The 25,367-nt window shown below is 42.8% G+C and overlaps 3 protein-coding genes and 1 pseudogene across 3 annotated transcripts; 1 reads left to right on the plus strand and 3 right to left on the minus strand.

Annotated features, from left to right (window-relative positions):
- The first annotated feature begins 1,241 nt into the window (after positions 1-1,241).
- On the plus strand, positions 1,242-12,201 carry LOC144253933 (olfactory receptor 7G2-like; annotated as a pseudogene).
- On the minus strand, positions 6,292-9,043 carry LOC144253610 (olfactory receptor 7G2-like). Its single transcript, XM_077795877.1, has 2 exons — positions 9,018-9,043; positions 6,292-7,237 (listed from the first exon to the last, which is right to left on the minus strand). Exons 1-2 carry the CDS (start codon positions 9,041-9,043, stop codon positions 6,292-6,294), a joined length of 972 nt encoding a protein of 323 aa, XP_077652003.1.
- A 1,208-nt stretch (positions 12,202-13,409) lies between the features above and the next one.
- LOC113198939 (olfactory receptor 7G2-like) lies at positions 13,410-14,372 on the minus strand. The gene has a single exon (XM_026411816.2). The coding sequence runs from the start codon at positions 14,349-14,351 to the stop codon at positions 13,410-13,412; it is 942 nt and encodes a 313-aa protein (XP_026267601.2). The 5' UTR covers positions 14,352-14,372.
- Positions 14,373-21,128: 6,756 nt separating this feature from the next.
- LOC113198942 (olfactory receptor 7G3-like) lies at positions 21,129-22,067 on the minus strand. Its single transcript, XM_026411819.2, has one exon. It carries the CDS (start codon positions 22,065-22,067, stop codon positions 21,129-21,131), a length of 939 nt encoding a protein of 312 aa, XP_026267604.2.
- Between the last annotated feature and the right edge of the window lie 3,300 nt (positions 22,068-25,367).

Here is a 25,367-nt window from a genome sequence, read left to right on the forward strand (position 1 = left end):
CTCAGTCAGACATGCTGTCTCCCCATGTAGACAGAGACAATAGGTCTACCTACCAGCACAATCCTAGGAGCAACCTGATATCCTAAAAGTACCTAATAAATATGTCTGTGTTATCTGGTCTCTGTTTTCCAAAGAACCAGCTGTATGTAGAATCACCTCTTTTCTTAGGAGTCTGTGGACTCCAAATTTCTCTCATTTTCATGCTTTTTACCTTAAGGTGAAGAACTCCCTTAGAATGAGAACAAGAATCTCATGAACAGTTGCCCAAAATCTCACAGAATTATTTGCAAAGGAGAGAACTTGCAATTCCATGGGCGAGTCTTCTGAGCTTCTGGTATAGAGGCGGGCTTCTCTAGCCTTTGCTCATGCCCACCTGGATGGATGCCATACACCTGCCACAACTAATTTCACGGGTACAGGTAGCCAAACACCGAGGGCCAGGTAATGTCTAAAGGCTTTGCATTGGAAGAAATATTAAAATTACTAAGGTAGATTATGAGATCTGAGTGACCATGTAGGAAAACAAGTTCCGTACTATCCAGAGCACTAGCAGAGCTTAGTGGAGAGTCAACCCCTCAGTCAGACGACCTGAGCTCAGTCCTAGTCTTAGTCAAGCACCCATTTCACATCCCACATCCCAAGATGACCTCCCGTGACTCAAGGGTCTTCATGGGTAGTTAAGCTGGAGTGGCAGTGAGGACTAACACGTCAGCAGTTTGACAAGATCATCACACAACTCTGAGAGAATCCAAAGTTCGTGAACTTTGTATCAAGAGGAGGGAGATCACACCACCATTCCTGTCTTACTGTTTGCTTGAAGGCACAGACTAATTCTAAGGGGAAAGCCACGCCTTATGCATTGCTTTATTCTCAGAACTCAACTCAGTATGTGCAATGGTAGGTGTTCAGTAAAACAATTGTTTCAATACATGAGATAAGAAAAAGGAGAAGTGAGTGAACGGGGAAGGGAGTAGAGAGTGGCAGAGGAGAATGTTTGAACATTCATTTCTGTTCACAGTATTAATGATAAAGCTTCTTTTAAAAAAATAAATGGTTCTCAGAATTCAGCACATATCAAAGTCGCCCAGAGGGCTTGTTGAAACTTAGACTGACAGTCCTCATCCACAGGGTTTATTGGCAGTGAGTCGGATGGAGGGACTGAGCATTTGCAAGGCTATCATCTTCCCAAATAATGTTCCTAATCCTGTCCATATGTTTTATGATCTTTTCACCCCATTTTTTCCTTGAGATTCACCAACAACATGAGCCCAGAAACCAGTCAACACTTTCAGGATTCCTGCTCCTGGGACTGACAGATGACCCAGCCCTGCAGCCCCTCCTCTTCAGCCTGTTCCTGTCCATGTACCTGGTAACCATCCTGGGAAACCTGCTCATCATCCTGGCCATCAGCTCTGACTCCCACCTCCACACCCCCATGTACTTCTTCCTCTCCAACCTGTCCCTCACTGACATCTCCTTAAGCACCATCACGGTCCCCAAGATGCTGGTGAACATCCAGAGACAGAGCAAGACCATCAGTTACGCAGGCTGCCTCACCCAAGTCTACTTTGCTCTGGTTTTTGTTGGAATGGAAAACTTTCTCCTGGCAGCAATGGCTTTTGACCGTTACGTGGCCATCTGCCATCCACTCAGGTACACAGTCATCATGAATCTGCGCCTCTGTGTCCTTATGACTCTGATCTCTTTGTGCATCAGCACTGTGGACGCCCTGCTGCACACTCTGATGGTGCTGAGACTGTCCTTCTGCACAGACCTGGAGATCCCCCACTTCTTCTGTGAACTCGCTCAGATGATTAAGCTGGCCTGTTCGGATGCGTCCATTGACAACATCCTTGTCTATATCGCAGCTGTCATATTTGGTGGTGTTCCTCTCTCAGGGATCATTTTCTCTTACACTCACATTGCATCTTCTGTCTTGAGAATGCCATCATCTGGGGGAAAGTACAAAGCCTTTTCCACCTGTGGGTCTCACCTGTCAGTTGTCTCCCTGTTCTATGGCACAGCTTTTGGGGTGTACATTAGCTCTGAGGTCACTGTCTCCCCCAGAAAGACTGCAGTGGCTTCAGTGATGTACTCTGTGGTTCCTCAAATGCTGAACCCTTTTATCTACAGCCTGAGGAACAGGGACATGAAAGAGGCCTTGAGGAAGCTCACTAGTAGGACATCTTCTTTTCTATTATGCTTTATTTGAATTGAATTTAGGTTTCTACAGAAAATCTCTTTCACAATTTTCTTTGTGAACCTTCTGTGAAACCATAGTTTTCTATAATGATCAAATAATGACTAGGTCCATTTTAATTTGGCTTAAACCTAATTTTGCTCTTGTCCTGCTCTCTGTCTTGATTCTCCAAAGAATCTTTCCTTGCTTGGCTTCTGTAGATGCAGAACCTGTGGAAGAGGCTCCAATTTAAACATTTATTTTTGCATCCTCAGCTGTAGGCAATGTGAGGTTCAGAGATGGCAAGGAAAAATTTAAACAAAGTTATTATTATATTTTATATATAACTTCTGCCTGCTTATGTGTTTAGGGCCAATAGAAGTACATTCTACTGTAGTGCTAATGTGAGGCAAAGTAGGAAACCCTCATGACCTGGGAAATAAACACTGAGACCTGTCCTGGCGAACCATGCCCACCTGAGGTGGAACTAGCATCCACCACCCTCAGCTTCATGGTGATAACATTTGCATAATTAGATGATGTCAGTGGTGTGACAGGTCATGAAGCTCATCAGTGAAGATGTCTTCATTCCTAATAAGGAAGAGAAAACCTAATTGTTAAAGAGCTCCAACAATAACACGAGTTTTCCTGCAATGACTCAGAGACAGGGAACACACTGGAACAGAGAGTGATTCTATCCACCAAGGGGCCACGTCCTGGGACTGGTTCTCTTGGTCCCCAGTTATTGCAGAACATGCTGCCATCAGGTGTCACACCCGGACATGATCTCAGAGACAGGAAACTGAGTGTCCTTCATGGGTCCACTGGTGGGTGACCTTCCCATGGGTGAAGCAGATCACATCTCTGAGGTGCATGGAGTTGTGGCTCTCAGGTGTCCAGCTGCCGTCTCAGTCACTGTGACTAACTTATATGACAAATTGATGCAAGGCACTTGTTTGCAACAGGGGATCTGTGGAGGAGGAGCATTAGTGGATGATCTGGGCTCTCAGGGAATCAAGTGATTCCAGAAGGGAGAAAGCACAGAAAACAACATGTGGTTATCATGCAGGTCATGATGGAATTGATGTGGTCGGTACTTGACTGTTTTTCCCTTACACAACATCATTCCCAGAGACCTCTAATGCCTTTGCATCTCCAGTGCAGATAGAACTGTGCAATTTATTACATAAAAGTGCTTCCATTTCACGTGTCTCAATTCAAACTTACTGGATGGATTCCATGTCTCCCTGTTACTCTCATCACATTGTCTCAGAATCTATTGTGCTCTTGGGTGTGGCAGTTACTCTCTTATTCCAAATATTCCATAAGATTATGCCCGTTATTGTGACATTAAAACTGAGGAATATTTTTGATGGTGATGAAATGTTTTATCTATTTTCTTCTCTTGTAAATAAAGTCATTTCAATACTCTTCTCCATGTCTGACATGGAGGAAAAAAAGGTGGATTTGTAGGTTGTAGTGGAGTGGATTTTCATTTTTGCATAGTTCCAAAGGATCTGCTAAGTAGTTGAATCAATTTACCTTCTCAATAAATATTCCCGATTTTCCATATTATTCTCTAATAGTTAAATTACCCTGGTAATCTAAAGGAAGCAAATGACAGTTGATTGATTTGTTTATCTCAAAAGAGGCTTAGAGTGCATTCACATATTATTGTCCATTTATTTTTCTCTCTTGGGAAGTATGTATCTATGATATATCCACTGAATTGTTCATCTATCTTTAAAAGGCAATTTGAAATTATTCTTTATATAATTGGAAGAGTCATTCTATATATGTATCGCATACATAAATATAGAAGATTGCAGTTCCTTACTTAGGACAGTGTGGTGTTGTGCTTGTACCTGGTGGTATTCACTAGCTGGCCACAGTGTGCAGCATTCCCATGGTTTAATTAGTGAATACTTCCCCTCATGCTCTGTGGTCTGCAGGTCTCAATTTTGAAACTTCTGCTTTTCTCAATAAGGAATATTTAGTTTTACCTTTTCCAATTTAGGCTGAAACCACAGGAAATTTATTTTTGCCTTTGACCCAAGAAAGGAATCAAATTCATTTTTGTTTCTTAGCACCTTTGAACACATAATCCATCTGTCCACTGTAATTTCAATTCAGAAATAAACTTCACTTAGAGGTTGATGTTTTCTGGAGTGTCTTTTCTGAGCAATAGTACTGTTATACCTTGTCGTGCTCCAAAATCACAACCCTTCATCACAGTAGAACATCAGTCAGCTGAAACTAAGTTTGCCGTGGTAATATAAAGCTCTGAAACCCTTTTTATTCTTAACCACAAATGGACTTTTACAACAGGTCAGACCTTTTCTGATCATTTAAATTTATTCCCACATTGATAGCCATAGGAGGTGGCACTTGTTAAATTAATAAGTTTTTTCTGAAGTCAGGGAGCTTCACCCTGAGATCCATTGCCTTGTAACAAGAAGAGGAGAGCAGAAATTCCTGTCCTTGCTAAGAGAAGACACCACAAACAGGTAGCAGTGTACAAACCACATGAAGAGTCATCACCAGAGTCTGGATCATCTGTCACCTGGATCTTGGAATGTGCAACACCCAGTCCTTAGAGAAATAAATGTCCACTATTGAACCTTCCCAGGCTACGGTGTTGTGCAATTGCACCCCCAGTTGACCGAGGCTGACATTCATTCATGAGTACAGAAGAAAGCAATCAATAAGAAGCCTACGTACAAATCAAGTGACACAAGAACAACAAGGAAGAAGATGATCTGATGAGTGTTTCACCATTTTTATTGGTGCATTATAATAATACATAGTAGTGATATTCATTATGCCATATTCAGACATGCACCAAGTACAACATGATTCAGTTCATTTCCTAGTAGCTTCCCTTTCCTTTCTTCCTTCTCCTGATCTGCTCCTTCTACCCTACTGATCTTCTATTTATTATTATTAATTATTATTACTAATATTACTATTATTCATGTATTGATTTATGCCTTGGTGAGTTTGGGCCTCCTTCATGTCCTATTCTACAGGCTGCAGATTAATGGGTGAGTTTGTCATTGTCATTGTAGGGACCCCAGAATACCGCCCCATTCTCCTCACACTGATTAGTTTACAAAGGAGCAAAGGTCCTGATTCTGGACTATAATACGTGAAAGGATGTTTTCTTAATAACTCCATGAGATGGCTGGCTCTCTGTTGCAACAAAACCTAAGGAAAACAGAGTCTGCATTCTGTTTTCTGGAATATGTAGGGATATGACCCCTGGAACTGAGCCAGGCTTTCAACTACCACGGGGGCAGCATTAGGGTGAAACCAACAGGAGGAGGAGAGAATAAAGGGGTTGCACTGAGTGTGGAGGTTCAGCTTGTGAAATTTAAATAACTTGGGATGATCAGCTTCATGGTGTGAGCTAATAGAGCCATCCTCATTCATGAAATTCTAACATCCCATAATTATGTCAAATTCTGCAATATAGAATTTAGGTCAAATGCATGAAAGAGGACGTCAAGGTTCGTGGGTTTGGTTTTGCTCTGTAAATAGCATGTTGAGAACACTGAGCTGACCTGCTGTCACTGTTGACTGACACTGCATCACTCCTGTATTCTCTGCAGTTACCTCTTAACAGCTTAACAGAATCTGGCAGGGTAATTATCAACCTTGGAGACAAAGTTTAGAGTATCAAGAGTTATAAAACAGGAACTCAGATTGCAATCATTTGGGGAAGCCATAAATGGCCGTGTACATGGGATGAGGTAGAGGCTAGTCCTCCTCCTGTACTGAGATGCTTACTTAGCTCCATCCTTTGTCCTAATCCCCTGCTGTCACTCACATCCTCCTAAGAAATACCCCCAAATCACTATAGTAAGAACCCTTTGCTTATATTCTGCCTTTATAGAAGCTGACCATGAAATTAAGCTCAAAAGAGTTACATGAGTTTTCAAAATCCCAAACTATTGAAGACCCAAATCAGTTTCCAAATACTAGCAGAAATACACAGAGCAAAGGAGGGGCTAAGAATTGCAGCTTACGACTTTAGTGGTAGAAGAGAACTCTGTGGCTCATCCAGTGTTCTTGGACATGGACTCACTTTTGAAACGAAAGCACAGAACTCATCATAAGGAAGACATTTGAATGAGTTTCTTTAAGGCCTCCTTCATGTCCCTGTTCCTCAGGCTGTAGATAAAGGGGTTCAGCATTGGAGGAACCACAGAATACATCACAGACGCTATTGCACTCTTTTTGGGTAAGTCTGTGACTGCAGAGCTAATGTACACCCCAAGACCTGTCCCATAGAACAAGGAGACCACTAAGAGATGAGACCCACAGGTGGAAAAGGCTTTAGACTTTCTCCCAGATGATGGCATTTTCAGAACCGAGGACACAATTTTAAAATAAGAGAAAAGAATCCCAAGGAGAGGAAGACCACCCAGCAGGCAAGTCATCACATATACCAGGATGTTATTGATGAGGTTGTCAGAACAGGCCAGCTTGATCACCTGACCAAGTTCACAGAAGAAGTGGGGGATCTCCAGGTTTGTGCAGAAAGACAGCCTCAGTAGCATCAAACTTTGGAGCAGGGCATACGTAATGCTGATGGTCAAGGACAAGAGAATCAGCAGGACACACAGGCGGGGATTCATGATGACTGTGTACCTGAGGGGTTGGCAGATGGCCACGTAACGGTCATAAGCCATTACTGCAAGGAGAGAGTTTTCTATTCCAGCAAAAACCAGGACAAAGCAGACCTGGGTGAGGCAGCCTGCGTAACTGATGCTCTTGCTCTGTCTCTGGATGTTCACCAGCATCTTAGGGACCGTGGTGGAGATGAAACACATGTCACTGAAGGACAGGTTGGAGAGGAAGAAGTACATGGGGGTGTGAAGGTGGGAGTCCGAGATGATGACCAGGATGATGAGCAGGTTGCCAACCAATGTGACCAGGTACATGAACAGGAACAGTCCAAAGAGGGTGGGCTGCAGGTCTGAGTCCTCTGAGAGACCCAGGAGGAGGAATTCTACCGTGCCCGCTTGCTTTTCTGATTCCGTGCTGTTGGAGAGCCTGATGGGGAAAATACAGGTGATGGGGCAGATAACGGATGCATGAGCCTCTGTATTAGGAAAGTGCAGAGTCTGCGTTGTGAGGTGAAGTAAGGGTGACAGTCTTCTCACCTCCTGTGACCTGCTCCCTTCACTCTCAGTCTCCTGTCTTTCTCACTTCCACTCTCCCAACTTTCTGCCTGTTCAAAGTTTACTCCTTAAATACCACCTCCATCCCTACTCTGTCCAACTAATAGGAGTAAACACACAACTAAAAAGTAGCTTTTTCCTTGAAAATTCTCCAACCTTTAAGTGAACAGTAAATGAATGAACAAACAACATTATACCCAAATCCATAACAACACTTTCAATCAAGATTTCAACTCAATGTACATATGATGTCAAAATACATTCTACTGTCAGGTATAATTAAGGTGAATAAAATAAAATAAATTGTAATGGATTAAAAAAAGATTCCAACTCAGAGACTCTGTTCTTTAATTATGAAGACATCTCACATATTAAAATACAGATTATTATGAATGAGGAAGTGGGTGTGCACCATACACATTTAATTAGTAGATGTGGCCTTGTTTGTATTATTAATCTTGAAAAATAATTAACACGTATTCATTTTCCATATCCTTAATAATAGAAGGACTGTACATTTCTCTTCCCCAAGAGAATCAGAATAGTGAAGATGATATGCACTATACTCTGTTCTTGCAGGACAGAGGAAGTACTGGGTCTTGAAAAGGAGCAAATCATAATCCATGCATGTAACACTATGTCAAAATGAATCTCACTCTTATGTTTAACTACAAGGCTCTAACAAAAACACTTTAGAAACACAGAAACTTCATGTACATTACATGATCTTTTCTTGTTTGGAAAAAAAATAACATGTTTAATCACTTCTTAGTATGGGTACAATTTTCTCTTGTTCAAGACCTTATCTACCTTACAAATGCTTCATTAAATCACAATTTAATTTTCCTTTCTCTGACTGATGGTCATTTTAATTATAGAACATTATATTTGTATACACACACATCCATAAAAGATACACACATATAAAAAGTGCAAAGAAAAAATGAATTTAAAAGAAGACATTAAGGACAATTTAATCAAAAACAGTTTTTGTCTCTGCAAAAGGAAAGAGAATGGAGTGGAACACAGATTCTTTGTCACATTGAAGCCTGCTATTTTGTTATTTTATGAAAAGATCATGGGTGGCGAGACGTCCAACTGTTGAATCATACATGCATGCTTAGTTCTCAGGGTATACTGTGTTCCTCTATTTTTTAACATTTCAAAGGTTAATGCCAAGATAAAGCTGAATCACCCTTGGGATGGCCCTTGCTCTCCACCTGCTCTTCCACAGTATTTTCATGAACAGGAGGCAGTGCTGGTCAAGACCTGCTCTGCCAAGGGAATCATGAGCCAGGAAGGAAAAAGTTACTAGAAGCTGGCCACAGACCTTTGTCCTTAGTAAAGTAAATAAAAGAAAAGGTTAGAGAATTCTAGAACAAATTACAACCATGGCAGGAGCAGAGTGCTGTGGGTGTGGAAGGCAGCGCTGGACTCAGGGCAGAGTGAGTTGTTAGTGGGAGGAACGCCGCTCGGTGCTGGGGCACAAGAGGTGGCAAACCTGTGCAGAGGAGGCACAGTCAGAGGGACACCCTGCAGGTGACCTAGTTCTGCTCCTCCTCCTCAGGTCTTTACCTCACCACTGCCCCAGATGGACTGACAGACAAAGACCTGTGCCCACAGGGAACGTAAACCAGGAGGCTTCAGATTACCTGGTGCCAACAGTGAGCACTGACATGGCTCTTCCCTGCAGCGAAGGAGAAAGATGGAAGCTCTGTTCTCAGGGACACGGACACAGTGCAGCACCTGCCTCCTGTGAGGAAAGGATGCGGCTGAGCCCAGAGCCAGGGACTACATATTCACCTGGGCCAGCGTGGAGTGGGTGGTCACAGGCAGACTGTCATCTCCATGGCCCTTGGGACTTCAATATCCAAAGCTCCTCATTAGCCAACTCTTTTGGTCTCCTGCACAAACCCTGAGGGTGAGCACCCGAGGGATGGAGAGAGAGCAGCAGTTGTGGAGATGAGGCCTTTCGCTGAATGCCGGGTACATTCCAACAGTGTGGACAATGGGGTTTCCCAATGATGGCGCTTGGGGCGTTCAGGAAAGAGAGGAATGAGGGCTGATGCTCAGTGAGAGAAACTGCTCAGCACCTGGAAGAACGGAGTCGCCATCAAAGAGGACCAGAAATTGTGTGGGCACAGCACACGGGAAGGTCAACACCATGATTCCATTATAAATGCTGATTTTAAGACTAAATGTCTTAAAATCATTAATTTTTTTTAAAGAGAGAGTGAGAGAGGGGAGAGAGAGAGAGAGAGAGAGAGAGAGAGAGAGAGAGAGAGAATTTTTAATATTTATATTTTAGTTTTCAGTGGACACAACATCTTTGTTTGTATGTGGTGCTGAGGTCGAACCCGGGCTGCACGCATGCCAGGCGAGCGTGCTACTGCTTGAGCCACATCTCCAGCCCAATTATTAATTTTTTAAATGTCTATTAGGCATATATACGAGGATGCCAAATGGACCTATGGGTGAGATACTTAGGACACTATTTGTCTTAATATTTAATTGTCTAGTAACTGATTAGGTACTGAAAGAACCATAAAAATACCCACTCTTTAAGGCTGAGCCTATGTATGGCTCTGTGAAATTTGAACTTTTTTGGCATTCCATACGCAAAACCTTCTAATATATTGTCTGTAGTCAGAATGGACTACAACAGACATTTCACTTCCTTTTTAGAATTTTACCACTGCACTTTTGCAACTTCAGAGTCATAGCACATAAACACATTGCAAGTAACAATTAGAGGTTATAGATGTAAATTAAGAGTCTTATCGATATTGTTGCCAAAAATGCAAATTAACAGAAAATACTTTGATATGAGGACCAGGTACCTCTGTGATCGTAACTAAACATCTCTAGGGATTGTTTGTTGCCATGGGAAACTCAGCTTCGCTGACTGTTAGCTGCAGTCGTCAAGGATGTGAGGTTATGCAGGGAGAGATCCAGCAGTGCCCCTTTAGGAAAGAGAGTCCAGGAAACATGAACACCTGAGCACGGCGCTTCTTCATTGCTGAACTGGAGTTACGGTAAAGGCTGGGCTGTCTGATGAAGGGTGCTCAGTAATGAAAATGAATGTCATTCCCTTCTCACACCAAAGAGAAAAGTAAATTTCCATGGCTTCAGCTTCCAGTGGGAAAGGCAAGACTACTACTGTGTTCTCAAAGTAGGCGTTTCAGTACCAACACCTACTGAGCAGTGGTCCAGAAAAATGCTGTCAGAAAAATAAAATAAAGAGGGAAGTGATGGGAGGGGAGGGGAGGGAAATTGGGGATAGGAAAGATAGTAGAATGAAACAGACCTTATTACTGTTTGTATATATGTGACTGCATGACCAATATGATTCTGCAACATATACACTCAGAAAAATGAGAAATTATATCCCATCTATGTATGATACATCAAAGTGCATAAATGCATTCTACTGTCATGTAAAACTAATTAAAACATATTTTTTTAAAAAAAGTAAATATATGAACAAAAAAATTGACAAATTAAATCAAAACAACTTAGTGTATCTACTAACTACACTAACACATATGATAAAGGAGACATATGTCTAAAGAATAAATTGTGATGTATGAAGAGAAAAAAGGAGAGGACTGCTATTACAGATTACTTAAAGAACTATCAGGAATTAATTCTTAAAAAAGATAAAAAGCTCAATGGAAACATAGTACACAGTTTTCACAAGACAGACAACAAGTCCAGTTCTATGTGAACTAACACTGATTCCCTTTGTAAGAGGAACTTAAGTTAATTGAATTATACTGTACACTATTTTGTTGCAAATAACTCACTTGCAGGTCAGCATGAGCAAGAAAGAAGAAGCTGAAGAAGCCGAAGGAAAAAAGTTCCTTTATTTTATACAGCAGTCTTTTTATAGTATTGTGAACAAAGAAGGCAGCCTTCCAACAGCAATCAGTCAGGTCTTTCAGCTAATTAAACGTAGCATACAGAAGTCTTACTTTCTAATCAGAAGGGACCCGCTTCTCATGGCTTAATCTACTCTTGGCTTGGAGCATGCTCAGCTCAGCTCTTAAATTTTCTCAGCACCCTGGTAGCCCACTTAGCAGAACATCCCGTTTTCGAGCAAGTCCTCCCAAGGACAGCAGACACCTCGTTTTCAAGCAGGTCCGCTGTTACCTTATCTAAACCTTGAAGGAACCTCCCATTTGCAGGCCAGCCCCATCAAGGACAACAAACATCTCCTGTGCAAGTATGCTTGCCGTCACCTTATCTAAACCTTGAAGGGACCTCCTGCTTGCCCCATCAAGGACAGTAAGCATTACGTTTTCAAGCTTGCAGTCACATCTGATTCTCTACACCATTTAGATTGTCAGATTAAGTAAAAATATTTGCGGAATGATGTGGAAGTGCAGGAATATCTGCTTGGTAAGTAAAATGGCTCAACACTTTGGAAAAACCTTTGGAACTAACCAAAGGTGAGTAGTTACTGTTACAGCCAATAGGCTCACCGCCCCCGCCAGGTTTATAAATTTTTTATTTCCTTTATAAGCCGTAGAGAAGATTCAAACAACCTGATTTACAGGAGCAGAAAAATATATGGTAATATTTCAACACCACCGTGTCTCTGATTTTTAATGTCACAATACATAAATATGGAATTTGAAAATGAACGGATAACCACGAAGCCCAACATGATTGATTCTGCAAAGCAGGGTGTTAGCAACCATGAGGCATGGAATACATTTATCAGATTTCAACTTTAACAAGGTCAAAAGGAAGCACTTATATAATAATAGTACAGGGATCTGTAAAGCAGTGATTGCAACACACTGTAATCTTATGAAAATGGATTTTTTGTAGGGCAAAATGATCAGCTACTGGCTGCACCAATCTGTTTCTATCTCCAGTGTATTGTGCCCCCTGTTCTCCTCTTCCTCTCCACTTCCTCTCCACTTCCTCTCTACTTTGCTCTATCTCATAGTGAGATGAGTGATTACACTCAAAGCCCACCCAAATAATACAGAAAAACTCCTCCCCAACAAATCCCTTTCTCCCAAACACACAACATTCACTTGACCATCATATAAGTCGATCACAGATCAGTGGGACAGGCTCTGGACCCAGTTTGAGGCCATCATCCCGTCCACTGGAGAGTTTCAACCAGCCTAGTTGATTCCTGGGGAAATGACTTATGTGTGGACCTAAGGAAGGACACTCCATTTTCTGTCTCATAGCCTCTTGTTCAGGTGATGCTACCACCTGGTGACCTGGAAGGGAACCAGTCCTAGGAAGGTGCCACCTCAAGGAGGACTGAGGAGAGCCCTACACTTCCAGAACATTCTGTGCTTCAGACATCCTATGAGGAAAGGTAATTCAATTGATGGAGCATTTTGCTATTAGCCTTCTCTTTTCCTATTAGGACTGAGGGTCTCTTCACTGATGAGTCTTGACTATGTCAAAATCATCTCAAACCACTGATAGCATCTAATTATGCCAAGTTCACAGAAGAAGGCACTGAATGCTGAGGATGCTATTGTTATCTCAAGGTTGCAGTGAATCCCTAAAAGCTCTCACTAGTTGCTTCTTAGACTGCAAATGGGCAGCGTTTTGCCTCACATGAGACTAAATCTGTAGGTAACTCATGTGACCTCAACCGTAAGAACTGCTGGAGCCAACTCTCCACATATGACCACAGGTATGATTCACTAGATTCCTGGCTGATCACCTTCTACAGTTTGCCTTTTTCTTGGAGGGCACCACAGTGAAATTGTCAAAAACAAGCAGCCCAGGGTTTCAGGCATCATTTCTGTGAAACATTAGCAAACGAAGTGTGTTCTGTTCATTGGAATCATGAGTCAAATCTCACAAAGTTAGACAAAAATGGAAAAAGTGAGGGTTCAAGACAAGTCATAATGTGCATGGTGATTATTGACTTCACCCCTTGAGAAATATGCATTAAGACAACTTTGACACATTTGGGCCCAACGAGAATCCTGCCATCTTGACTTACTCTAGACCCTAGACCAACAGAGAAAGACCATGAAGGCGTGGAAATAGAAGTCATCACGTCACAGAAGGGAAGTTATCCTTCCGATGAGACTCTTCAAAGCCTCCTTCAAGTCCCTGTTCCTCAGGCTGTAGATGAAGGGGTTCAGCATCTGAGGGACCACAGTGTACATCACCGAAGCCACAGAAGAATTCCTGGGGGAGTCAGTAAATGCAGAACTCATGTACAACCCTGCACCTGTCCCATAGAACAAGGAGACAACACACAGGTGAGACCCACAGGTGGAAAAGGCTTTGTGCTTTCCTTCGGCTGATGGCATTCTCAAGACAGAGGACACAATGTGAACGTAAGAGAAAATGATCCCAGAGAGAGGAATGCCACCAAATAGGCAAGTTGCCACATAGATCAGGACATTATCAACGGAGGTGTCAGAACAGGCCAGCTTGATGACCTGAGCGAGTTCACAGAAGAAGTGGGGGATCTCCAGGGCTTCTGTGCAGAAGGACAGCCGCAGCACCATCAGAGTGTGGAGGAGGGCATCCACAGTGCTGATGGACATGGAGACCAGAACCAGCAGGACACAGAAGTGGGGCAGCATGATGACTGTGTACCTCAGGGGGTGACAAACGGCCACATAGCGGTCATAGGCCATCACTGCAAGGAGAAAATTCTCCAAGTATGCAAACACTAAGACAAAAAACATCTGGCAGAGACATCCTGGGTAGGTGATGCTCTGATCCTGTGTCTGGAGGTTCACCAGCATCTTGGGGACTGTGCTTGTGCTTAAACAGATGTCATTAAAGGACAGACTGCACAGAAAGCAGTACATGGGGGTGTGGAGGTGGGGGTCAGAGCTGACAGCCAGGATGATGAGCAGGTTCCCCAGGATGGTGACCAGGTACATGCACAGGAACAGGCTGAAGATGAGGGGCTGCAGGGCTGGGTCCTCTGTCAGTCCCAGGAGAAGGAATTCTGAAACAGCTGTGTGGTTTGTGGTTTCCATGTTCCTGGTGAATCTTATGGAAAATATGAGAGAAAACATCTCAACAGTATGGACAGCAGCAGCACTTGGGAAGATGACGGAAATGCACATCCCTCGTCCCCAGCCCCAGTTATCTGCTGAATCACCCTGAGGATAAGCACAAGCAGTCTGTGCTTCAGTAAGCCCTTGGGAATGTTTGATGTAGTCTGAGAACAAAACTTAAAAACAAAAGCTTCCTCATGGTTACCGTGAACCCAAGTGAATACTCCGATCTTTTTGTGATACTATTTTTTCCCATTTCTTTACACACTCCCCCTCCCCTTCCACTTCTTTCATTGAAATAAGTGGTTCCTGGACACCAGTGCTGTTTCAGGCACTGTGCTAAGTGCTACATATGAAATAAAGTATGAGATATTACTTTTGAATTCGGATTTTTCATGCCTTTATTCTAAAAGTCATTGAAAATCTGGAAATCTGTTTTCTAAAGCAAAGGCCCCCTAACTTGGGCTTGCTTCAAAATCATCTTGTCAATTTCATGTGCTTTATTATCGTCCTAATTGACCCAGGAGGACAATCAGGGAATGTGAGTTTATATCATGGATGTCAGATCCACAGTGCAGGTTGGGCCAAGCCTGGATTGGGGCTCAGATATTCTGACTGTCGAGTTGATTCTCAAGCAATCTGTCGATGCCTCTGGATAGTACAGGACTAACATTGCTAATTGGCCACCCAGATCTCACCATGTCATTTGTAATTTTATTCTTTCCCCTATCTAAAGCCTTTGATCGTGCCCTTGCCTTCAATATATGTCCAGTTCTACCCACAAAAATAGTTACAGAAGGTGGATGGCATCCTTCCTGGTGGACCTGAGCAAAGATTAGGAAATGTTGCCTCTACACTCGAAACTCAGAAGATACCAGGAACATAAGTCAGCCCCGTTAGCAACTAATTCTAAGGGAAACCAGGAGATTCTCTACCTTATCCTAAAGGAGGTCTTTCTTAAGTTAATAGACAACATAAGAATTTTTAAAAACATTAAAATGAGATAAAAGTAAATGTATATGCTCCTAACAAAAGTGATGCATATAGAAACAATTTTTGGGTTCTCGTAACGCACAAGTCCACACGCCCTCACAGGACAACCTGGGACCTACCTGGTGTGTCACGGTGGGGCAATGGCCTTCATCTGCAGAGTGGGACAGAACTGGGTCTGACAGCATTTACCATCAGGTGCAGTATGGAAAGCACACTCTCTGAACGAGATCCAGGCTCTAGAAAAGCTGTGGAGGGGGAAATCACCACCTGAACAAGAAACCAGCTGCCTGTTGAATGTGTTAGTTGCTTTGCTTGTGGAAATCATCTGTGAGTGCACCAATGGATCCAACCTCACATTGAACACCTTGCATTTATACAAATCTTACTGAATTATCCTCCAAGGAATCTGTAAAAATACCACCGTCCTGTTTCATGATGAAATTCATCCAACAAAAGCTCCCTGCACACTATCGTCACGTGGGTCCCCCATTCTGATATTTCCTTTGTGTTTCCGGGTTTACAGTCCTGAACTGTGGCTCAGCACCCTCTTCATTCCTTACAAGGAAGAGTGGGTCAGAGTAACTGATGAGCGAGGACAGAGAAAATATGGTTGGCAGCATACATGCAAAAATAAGGGAAGCGTTTACTGTGATGAAACAAATGCTGGAATTGATGGTCGGGTGGAGGAATAAGAAGGGAACGTGGAGCGTGCACTGTGAGATGGAGGAGGGTGGAGATGCAGAGACCCGGGCCGGGCACATACACATGAGGCGAAGACATGTGATGACATGAATAGGAACTCAAATGACTTCAGCAATGAACAAACGAGACGCATGGATTACACTTTCAAAACATTAAATATGGATGTTAGATGCTGGGTTAGTTTAAATAGGAATGTTGCCAAAAGCCTCACCTGGATACTGAAGATGGAAGATGGGTCTTCAGGAAATGCAGGCAGACCTAGGAGTCAGAGGGTCCTGGACAGGAAGGCTCATCTCAGGAGGAGGCTCAGGTGCTGCTTCCTGTCGAGTGAGGTGTTCCATACTGACGTCTATAGTCTCTGATTCTCTGGAGGCTCACTATCCAAAAGTCCTCATTAGATCATCTACTTTACTAATGCTCTGATCCCAAGAGGGCACGTCCTTGAAGACCAACTCTGCAGGAGGGAAGGACTCAGGGCGCCTGATTCCTGACCCCCGAGGCCATGTTTGCCCCTCTCAGCTCTCTGCACTGTGTCTGCTCAGCTGCATTGCTTGGGCCTGGCCTCTCTCTAAAAATGTCCAGGGCTCCTTTCAATTACAAAGCCATCATTTTTAATTAATCATTTCAAGAGTCGTGCTTCGATCATTTGAAGACATTTCCTCTGTGTGGGTGTAGATAACACTTTCTAAGATACTCACTAAGGCATTCTCACAGTCAGCTTTCTGTTGCTGTAACGAACACCTAGGTGAGGTTCATTGTGGCTCATGGTTTGAGAATATCATTCCAAGGTCACTGGGCCTGTTGCTCTCAGCCAGTGACAGCACAGGACATCATAGAGGAGAGCAGGGCGGAGGAGGCCTGTCCACTCATGGCAGCCAGGATGTGAAAAGAGGTCAAGAAGAGGGGCTGGCATCCCAACATGCTCTTCAAGGGCAGTGCCCTGAGACCCAACTTCCTTCCGCTATGTCCCACATCTAAAGGCCCCAACGCCTCCCTGTAGTGCCACGTCATGAAGACCAAGCCTTAACACAGGGCCTTTAGGGGACGAATACCCGACTGTAACTTTGCACCACTGCATGAGGGGTCTGGAGAGGATTTGGGGTTTGATTTCAAGAGAAATTTGTGGACAGCAGATGGTACTATAAGTGCAGTCATCAAATAGGAAAATCAATCATGCAAAAAAGAGATGGGATTTTTTCTGGAGCCAGGGACCTGGCTAGGAAGGAGTGAAGGTGTTCTACACAAGGTAGAGGTGTGGTCTTGACAGAGTACGTGCACGGCTGGACACGTTTCCCTCCAAACAGAGACAGATGAAAGAGAATCATCTTGGAACCATGTTGGGATCTTCCTTTTTAGCTTTTTTGTTTTTATTAGTACACAGGAATTATATGGAATTTACAGAATGTTGGATTTCATTGTGGCATGTTCATACGTAAACATAACCTATTTTAATCATCTCTACCTCACCTTTCCCTCCTTCCCCTCCCCAAACCCCCTTTATCATCTCTAATAATCTCCCTACTATTTTCATATCATCTTTTTTGTGGTTGCCATGTTTGAGATAAAACTCGTGATCCCAGCCTTTTTGAGTTTGGATTATTTTGCTTAACACCATGAACTACAGTTCCGTCCATTTTCCACCCAATGGCATGATTTCATTCTTTAAGTGTAATGTACAATTCCATTGTGTATATAAACCACATTTTCTTTTTACAGGTGCATATTAACTATTATTCAGTTTGGGTTTCATAATTGCCTGTTTGCACATGCGTATAACAGAGTTTGATCAAAACAAGTCGAGCTTTTTAACCTGATGCAGCCTCATCGTCCATTCTTGCTGTTGTTGCCTGGGCTATCCAGTCCTATTCAGGAAGTCACTGCCTGCCAAGTCATCACTGCCTTGTCACACACCGGCCATTGAGGTGCCTGCACATGGCTCTCCTGGCCAGGGTTGCTGGGCTGCTCTGGGTCTTCCCTTCTGACTTCCCAGATGTCAAGACGTGGTGGAGAGGAGCAGTGCCTGTGATGTGTGCTAGCACCAGGAGAGGAAGTTGGCATTTCCCTTATACTAGTACCAATATGAAGAGGCTTCGGACAGTGTATTGATGACCACGTGGCACTCCATGAAAAGAATTCAGTAATCAGCGTGAAAATTGTTATTAATCCAAAAGAAAAAAATAAAATATCCACAAAGATTCTGTTTCCCAAAAGGTCAGCTTCTGAGGGTTGGGGAAAACATAATTTGGGGACAAAGGGTAAGGGATTCTATTCAATCTGGTACACACATGAACGGAAAGAAGATACTTTAATTTTCATTATTTATTTATGCAATGCTGGGGATTGAACCCAAGGCCTCACATGTGCTAGACAAGTATTCTACTAGTAAGTTACAATTCCAACCCAAGAAAACATCTCAGAAATGTCACAAGAAACATTTCATGAGGAATGACTTTTCCCATCCATTTCTGGGGTGAATGAGAATATCATTTTTAAATTTAAATTTAAATATATTTAAATTATTTTAATACTATGTGTATTCTACCAGTTATAATATAAAATTTAAATAAGCTACAATTTTATGTATATTAATATATAACCTACATATGACCCATTAACCTAACTCATTTTAATTATATATTCATTACATTATACCCATACCTAGTTCATTTTAATTATATATATACATATAATAACATGTAACCCATAATTGTATTTTTATTATTAATGTTATATGATATATAATACTAGGTGCGTATATTTTTATGCACATGTATATACATGTGCATAAAAATATATAGAGATATATACAGTAGTATAATGTATATATAGAAAATAAAATCATTATATCAAAGAGATACCTGCAATCCCATGTTTTTACCACTATTTACAATAGCTAAGGTACAGACTCAAAAATGGTGATCACTGGGAGCTGGGGTCTTGGCTCAGTGGTAGAGTGCTTGCCCAGCATGCATGAGGCACTGGATTCGATCCTCAGCATCATATAAAAATAAAATAAAGGTATTGCATCCAACTATAACTAAAACAAAATATTTTTTAAAAGGTGTCCACTGACAGGTTAATGGATACAGAAATTGTGACCTATGTATAAAATGGAATATTCTCAGCCAGAGAAATAACAAAATCCTGCCATTTGCAGCTACATGGGTGGAACTGGAGGACAGCACGCTAAATGAAATAATCCAGGTATAGAAAGACAAATCGCACATATTGTCACTCATGTGTTGCAGAATTTAACCAAGTTGGTCTGATGGAAGTACAAAGTATGCTAGTGGAACACAGAGGCCAAGAAGGGTAGGAAGGAGGGGAAAGGAGGAAGGTTGTATCATGGATACCAAAATACAGTTGGATCGGAGGATTAAGTTCTAACAATCTGTAGTAAAATAGGGTAGTCATAGTCTAGAACAATGAGTACATACTTCAAAATACATATAGACCAAGAGAGGAGTTCAGATGTTCCCACCACATAGAATTGACTAATGATTGAGAAGATAACATTTTAATTACCCTGATATGATCCCTATATGTTGTACAATATATTGAATTACCACACTGTACTGAAGAGATCTGTACAAATATTGTGTGTTCTTAAGTGTGTTAGACACTTGCACGAACATGCCACAGTGAAACCCGTTGTTCTGTGTAATTCATATGCACCAATGAAAGAAGGACCAGGGGGATGATGAAGCTACAAAAAAAGATTTTAGGATGACAACTTGTAAAGATCATGTGTGCTTCATGAAGAGAGAGGCAGTGAGTCCTGTTTCCTTATTGTGTGCAACCTGGTCCTGCACTGATGTAGCCATCGATGACCTTCAGGCCTCAGGGACAGTGTGAGGAAGAAGCCAACTGGGGAGGGAGACATCACCCCCTAGTCTCTCCCTGGACCACCCTGTCTCTGAACTCTTCCTCAGGAGAAATGAGCACTGCGGCAATCACTGGACAAGAGTCGAGACTCTTGTCTGATTGCACCTGGGGGCATCCTCTATGATAGTGGGGAGTCTTTCAAATCTACCCAAATGTAGTCATGTGCCCCTTAACGATGGGGACACATTCTGAGAAATGCATCATTCAATAATTTCATTGTGTGAACATCATGGGGTGCACTTGTGCAAGACCAGATGACACAGCCTATACGCACCAAGGCCACGTGGCCTAGCCTGTCTCTCCCATGGCCATGATGGACAAACAATGGGAGATAAAATCAAGCCCAGGAGGAAAGTGTGCAATCAAGAGATGCAGTATGCTCAGGTCAACGAGGCTTCTGACAGCACAATAGGGTACATGGTCTTAGAGTGAATGATTTTTGTAAGGAGAAATAAAATAATGATACGAAGTGAGTCTGACTCCGAAAGACAAGTACTGCATTTTTCTCTCATATGTGGAACACACACACACACACACACACACACACACAAAGATGGCATAAAAGTAGAAGGGACACTATGACAGAAGAGAAAAGGAATCAGAGGGAGGAGTACATGGGGTGGAAATGCTCAAAAGAAGTCCTAGGCACAAACAGCTATGCTTCAGTGAGACCCCTTATTCTGTATTCTTAATATGCACTGATTAAAAAGTAGATTATAATAATTACATAAACCAGTAACAGAGCCACTTACCACCATGATCAAGCATCACAGAGTACATGCTTCTCTGTGGAGCACAACTTTTATCCAACTGTCAGCAGGGTGGATTTGTTGACAGCGGCATCAGCATGAGCACGTGAGGAATGCATTGCACTACAATGTGACACAGCAGTGACATCACGGGGCACAGGAAGTCTTCAGCTGCATTATAACCCTAAGGGATCGCCATCATTTATGCAGCTTATCATTGGCCAGGACATCACCATTCCAGCCCATGTCCATGTAGGAGCTGATCTGATCATGCCAATGTTAGAGACCAGCAAACTGAGCTCGAGGGTTCGAAAAAAAATATTAGAGAGCACATGGGTACAGGACTGCACAGGCGGAATTGAACCCCAGGTGGTCTGCCACCCTCGTCTATCCCATGTGATCTAGGACTTGTGTACTCACACACACATCAAAGGAGAGATGTCACTCTAGAGGTGAGTCTCCTCATGGCCCCCATCATGTCCCTGTCCCTCAGGCTGTAGATGAAGGGGTTCATCATGGGGGTGACCACAGTGTACATCACTGAGGCGATGGCACTCCTCCTGGAGGAGGGAGTACCTGTAGAACTGAGGTACACCCCAAAGCCCGTCCCATAGAACAAACAAACAACGATTAAATGTGACCCACAAATGGAGAAAGCTTTATACTTCCCACCGGCAGATGGAATTTTCAGGACAGAGGACACGATTTGAGTGTAAGAGAACATTATCCCACAGAGGGGAACGACACCCAGCAGGCCAGTCACCAGATACACCAGGATGTCGTTGATGAGGGTGTCAGAACAGGCCAGCTTCAGAATGTGAGCCAGTTCACAGAAGAAGTGGGGGATATCCAGGTCTGCACAGAAGGACAGCCGCAATGCCATCAGAGTGTGGAGCAGGGCATCCAGGGCGCTTAGGAGGAAGGACAGCAGCACCAGCAGCCCACAGAGTTTGGGGGTCATGATGACATTGTACCTCAGTGGGTGAGAGATGGCCACAAATCGATCATAGGCCATCGTTATCAGAATTCCATTTTCCAACCCAGCAAAAACCAGGACAAACCAGATCTGAGTGAGGCAGCCCGAGTAACTGATGGACATACTCCGTGCCTGGAGGTTCACCAGCATCTTAGGGACCGTGGTGGAGGTGAAACAGATGTCAGCCAAGGACAGGTTGGAGAGGAAGAAGTACATGGGGGTGTGGAGGTGGGGGTCAGAGCTGACGGCCAGGATGATGAGCAGGTTCCCAAGCACCGTGACCAGGTACATGGACAGGAACAGTCCAAACAGGAGGGGCTGCAGGTCTGGGTCCTCTGAGAGGCCCAGGAGATGGAATTCTGCTGTGCCTGAGAAATTCGCTGATTTCATGTCATCGATTTGTCTAATAGCAAAGACAGGAGTTTTAAGAAAATAAAACTCTAGAGAAACTCCCTGAATCCTCACTATAATTTAAGAACAAATCAGGGTTTTTCCCCTCTCCTTTCCTTTCTTTGATTTTTTTTTTTTACCCCACACTTCTTCCTCTATCCCAAGTGTTGTTCTGTTTTATTTTCTAAATGTTTTAATTGGCACATGATAATCATACCTATGTGCGAGGTGCAGTGCAGGTGATTAAATTGTATTGATCAAATCAGCTAATTGGGAAATCAGTGTGTCCACCATCCCATATGGTTGAACATTCCAGATTCTTCTCTCCTAGCTCTTTTGAAATACACGATTCATTCTGTTGGCTCCAGTCACCAAGCTTTTATGTTCCAACTACTCTATTTCAAGTATGGATACTTAGGGAGAATAAGATGGAAAAGGAACATTGTCCTCTCCCTTAGAATGGCTTTAGGCAAGTGACTCTGGAATCATACTTACAAGGCTACATTCCAGAGCGCAGTCTGGGAAATGGTCTTTGGGCCACGTCCAGGCTGCTCCTTGTTTTTCTTGGTACAGTTTGCTTGGGTCATAGCTTTGTGTATTTCCTGTGGCTGCATTTGTGGCACCAAGGCAGAGCTGAGCCCTTATCACAGAGACAATCGTGATATTTACTGTCTCACTCAAACCGTTTGCCCACCTGTGACCTGTCGATTAGAATTTAGGTTCAATGTTTTGGCAAGTATCCTCGAGTACTTTCGTGAGAAATATGCATGAAATATTGTCTGCTCGTCTTCTAGTAATTATTAATGCATTGAGATGCAGTAATTCATTGAGTTACAAAAGGCTAACATTCGATAATGTGAATAGCGGTTTAAAAAAAGGTGGATAGGTGAATAATTAACTGCAAAACTGTTCCAATGTCAACAGCATTGACTACAGTCCATCTCCATGGATAGATCAATGCTCAGATCCATCATTTACCCTTTACTTTCCAGAGGCTTCCCACTGATGTCCTTCTCACCTACCATTTTCCCTTCCTTATAGCAGTTTGTGAAAATAAATATTAACCCATTTATCCAGTAGCATAAGTTCCTCCCCCCATTTTTATTTGTCTGAGCACATGCATTTTACTTGTATCACATAAATGTTAGAAAAAAAGAATGTTAAGAATCAGCCTTTGCTCAGATCCTCCCTCCTATTATTTCTGCTCAGGCCACCTCAGTCCTTGGCCCAGGTGGGCGCAGAGCCTCAGCACTGATTCCTGGAGAAATCCTGGAAGGACCAGCTCAGGACTCCTGAGCCTCTCTGATGTAGCCAGATTCCTAAGACTGGACCCTGGAGCCCCCAGAGAGGCAACAAAGAATTGGTCCTACCACACATCCAGAGTCGCCATGGTGGTTAATGCTGCTACCAACTCCTGACAACTCCTGCTACTAGAGTTTGTGGACAAATGGATCAAGAATTTACACTGTGACAAAGACTGACCGTGACACTTCCAGCATTTGATGAGTTTGTCCATATGGTTCTAGAAGTTGCCCCTGAGTTTGAAGTCATCCCAGAAAGGAGGAGGATTACTAAATTAGATCAGATTGTACTGAGTGCAAATAGTGTACCAATGCTAGAGAATGGCCTGAAGGGCGCAGAGATCTCCCTGACTATGCTAGGCTCCGTTTTGTTCTACAGTGGTGACAAAGAAGGATTTTTTAACTTACTCTTTTTCACTTAGATGGTATAAAACTAAGATGGCTGTTAAAAGGAGAAGTTCTGAAGTTGTACAGATACCCATTTTTGGAAGTTCATCATAATTATCTTGAAAAAGTCTTTGTTCTTTGAAGACAAAAATAAAGATGTTCTGGGCTGGGGATCTAGCTCAGTTGGTAGAGTGCTTGCCTTGTGTGCACAGGGCCCTGGGTTCAATCCCAGCACCACAAATAAATAAATAAACAAACAAATGAAGAAAGAAAGAAAGAAAGAAAGAAAGAAAGAAAAAGAAAGAAAGAAAGAAAGAAAGAAAGAAAGGAAGGAAGGATGGAGTTCTGGATTTAAAAAAAGAAAGAAAGAAATGTCATATGCTGTCAATGTCAAAGCATCCTCCAGCTGTTCTTAGGAACTCATGAGTTAAGGAATTTCTGTCATGATGTCTCAGGAGCCTGGATGAACCACAGAATCACAGCAGGTGTGTTTTGGGTGGTGCAGTGAGCCCATGTAACCCAAGCTCTTTTCTCCCAGAGCTAGAGACTTGCTTTTTCTATTCCAAGAAAGCTGGAGGAGAAGATTAATATTGATTAATATTGATATTGAGTTTAATATCCTCACCACCAGTAAATGATAAATGCATGGGGCAATGGATCTGTTAATTCTCCTGATTTGTTTAAAGCATAATGAATATATGTACTCACTCATCACATTGTGTCCCAAAGATAAGCACAATCATTATGCATCAATAAACCTTAAAGAAATACGGACAACTTGAGTTCTGTAAACTGGAAACAGAAGTGGTTACATAGAAAAGCCACACTCACCACACCCCAGCCTCCTCAGCCACCAAAAGAATGGAGGACCCTCAGGGAACTACTGAATCCTCTCTGAAGGAGCCATTAGTGCCCAGGAAGGGAGGGAGTCTCTGGAATTTGGAAAACAGAGTAAGAGGGGGATATAAGAGCTGATTGCCTATGAAAGGGGTACAGTAAATATATCCATAAGGAGGGCATGGATCAGTTAAAAAATATACTTTGAAATCAGCCAAACTACAAGAGCATAGGTTTTCCCTCCTCTGAGAAAACTAGAAGGAAAAAAGAGACACCAAGAAGGTAGAAGTCTGACCCTTAGGACAAGAGGAGGGATTGGGGGGAGGGACAGGGACAATGAGGGGCTTGGGGAGTGGCACTGATCAAATGTGTCTTCCTGTTTGTTCAAACATGCCACAGTGAACCTCAGCTCTCTGCATGATTGATATGCACCAATAAAAACAGAAGCTCACTTTTACCTTGTCCCTATAATGGTTCTGTTTTCTCCTGGATATTATCAAGATAGAAAAAGAGTAAAAGAAGGGGGAAAGAGAGGTAGAGGTAGGGACAACCACTAGGAAGGAAAAAGTAAGAACATAAAGAGACAAAAGGAGAGAGGAAGAAAGAAGCAGTTCAATCTCTCATATAATTTCTGTTAATTTTACCTTCAAGACCTCAGTGAGGAATGTACCACTTTTTCCCTGGGTATTGAAAAATGATGGTGGAAGGTTTACCACCAGGAGAGGCCAATGGACAGTTGAGGCAAGAGGCTCCTGCGCAGGAAGAATCCTCTCTG

The sequence above is a fragment of the Urocitellus parryii genome, chromosome 3 (genome assembly GCF_045843805.1).
Source record: "Urocitellus parryii isolate mUroPar1 chromosome 3, mUroPar1.hap1, whole genome shotgun sequence".
Lineage (NCBI taxonomy): Eukaryota > Metazoa > Chordata > Mammalia > Rodentia > Sciuridae > Urocitellus > Urocitellus parryii.

What these genes read in the sequence shown, in the direction of transcription:
- LOC144253610 (XM_077795877.1), bottom strand. Translation starts at nt 9,043, where the DNA reads ATGTCAGTGCTCACTGTTGGCACCAG. An exon ending in GTGCTCACTGTTGGCACCAG is followed by an intron (nt 7,238 to 9,017) that starts GTAATCTGAAGC and finishes TTTCCCCATCAG; the next exon opens with GCTCTCCAACAGCACGGAAT.
- LOC113198939 (XM_026411816.2), bottom strand. Translation starts at nt 14,351, where the DNA reads ATGGAAACCACAAACCACACAGCTGTTTCAGAATTCCTTCTCCTGGGA.
- LOC113198942 (XM_026411819.2), bottom strand. Translation starts at nt 22,067, where the DNA reads ATGAAATCAGCGAATTTCTCAGGCACAGCAGAATTCCATCTCCTGGGC.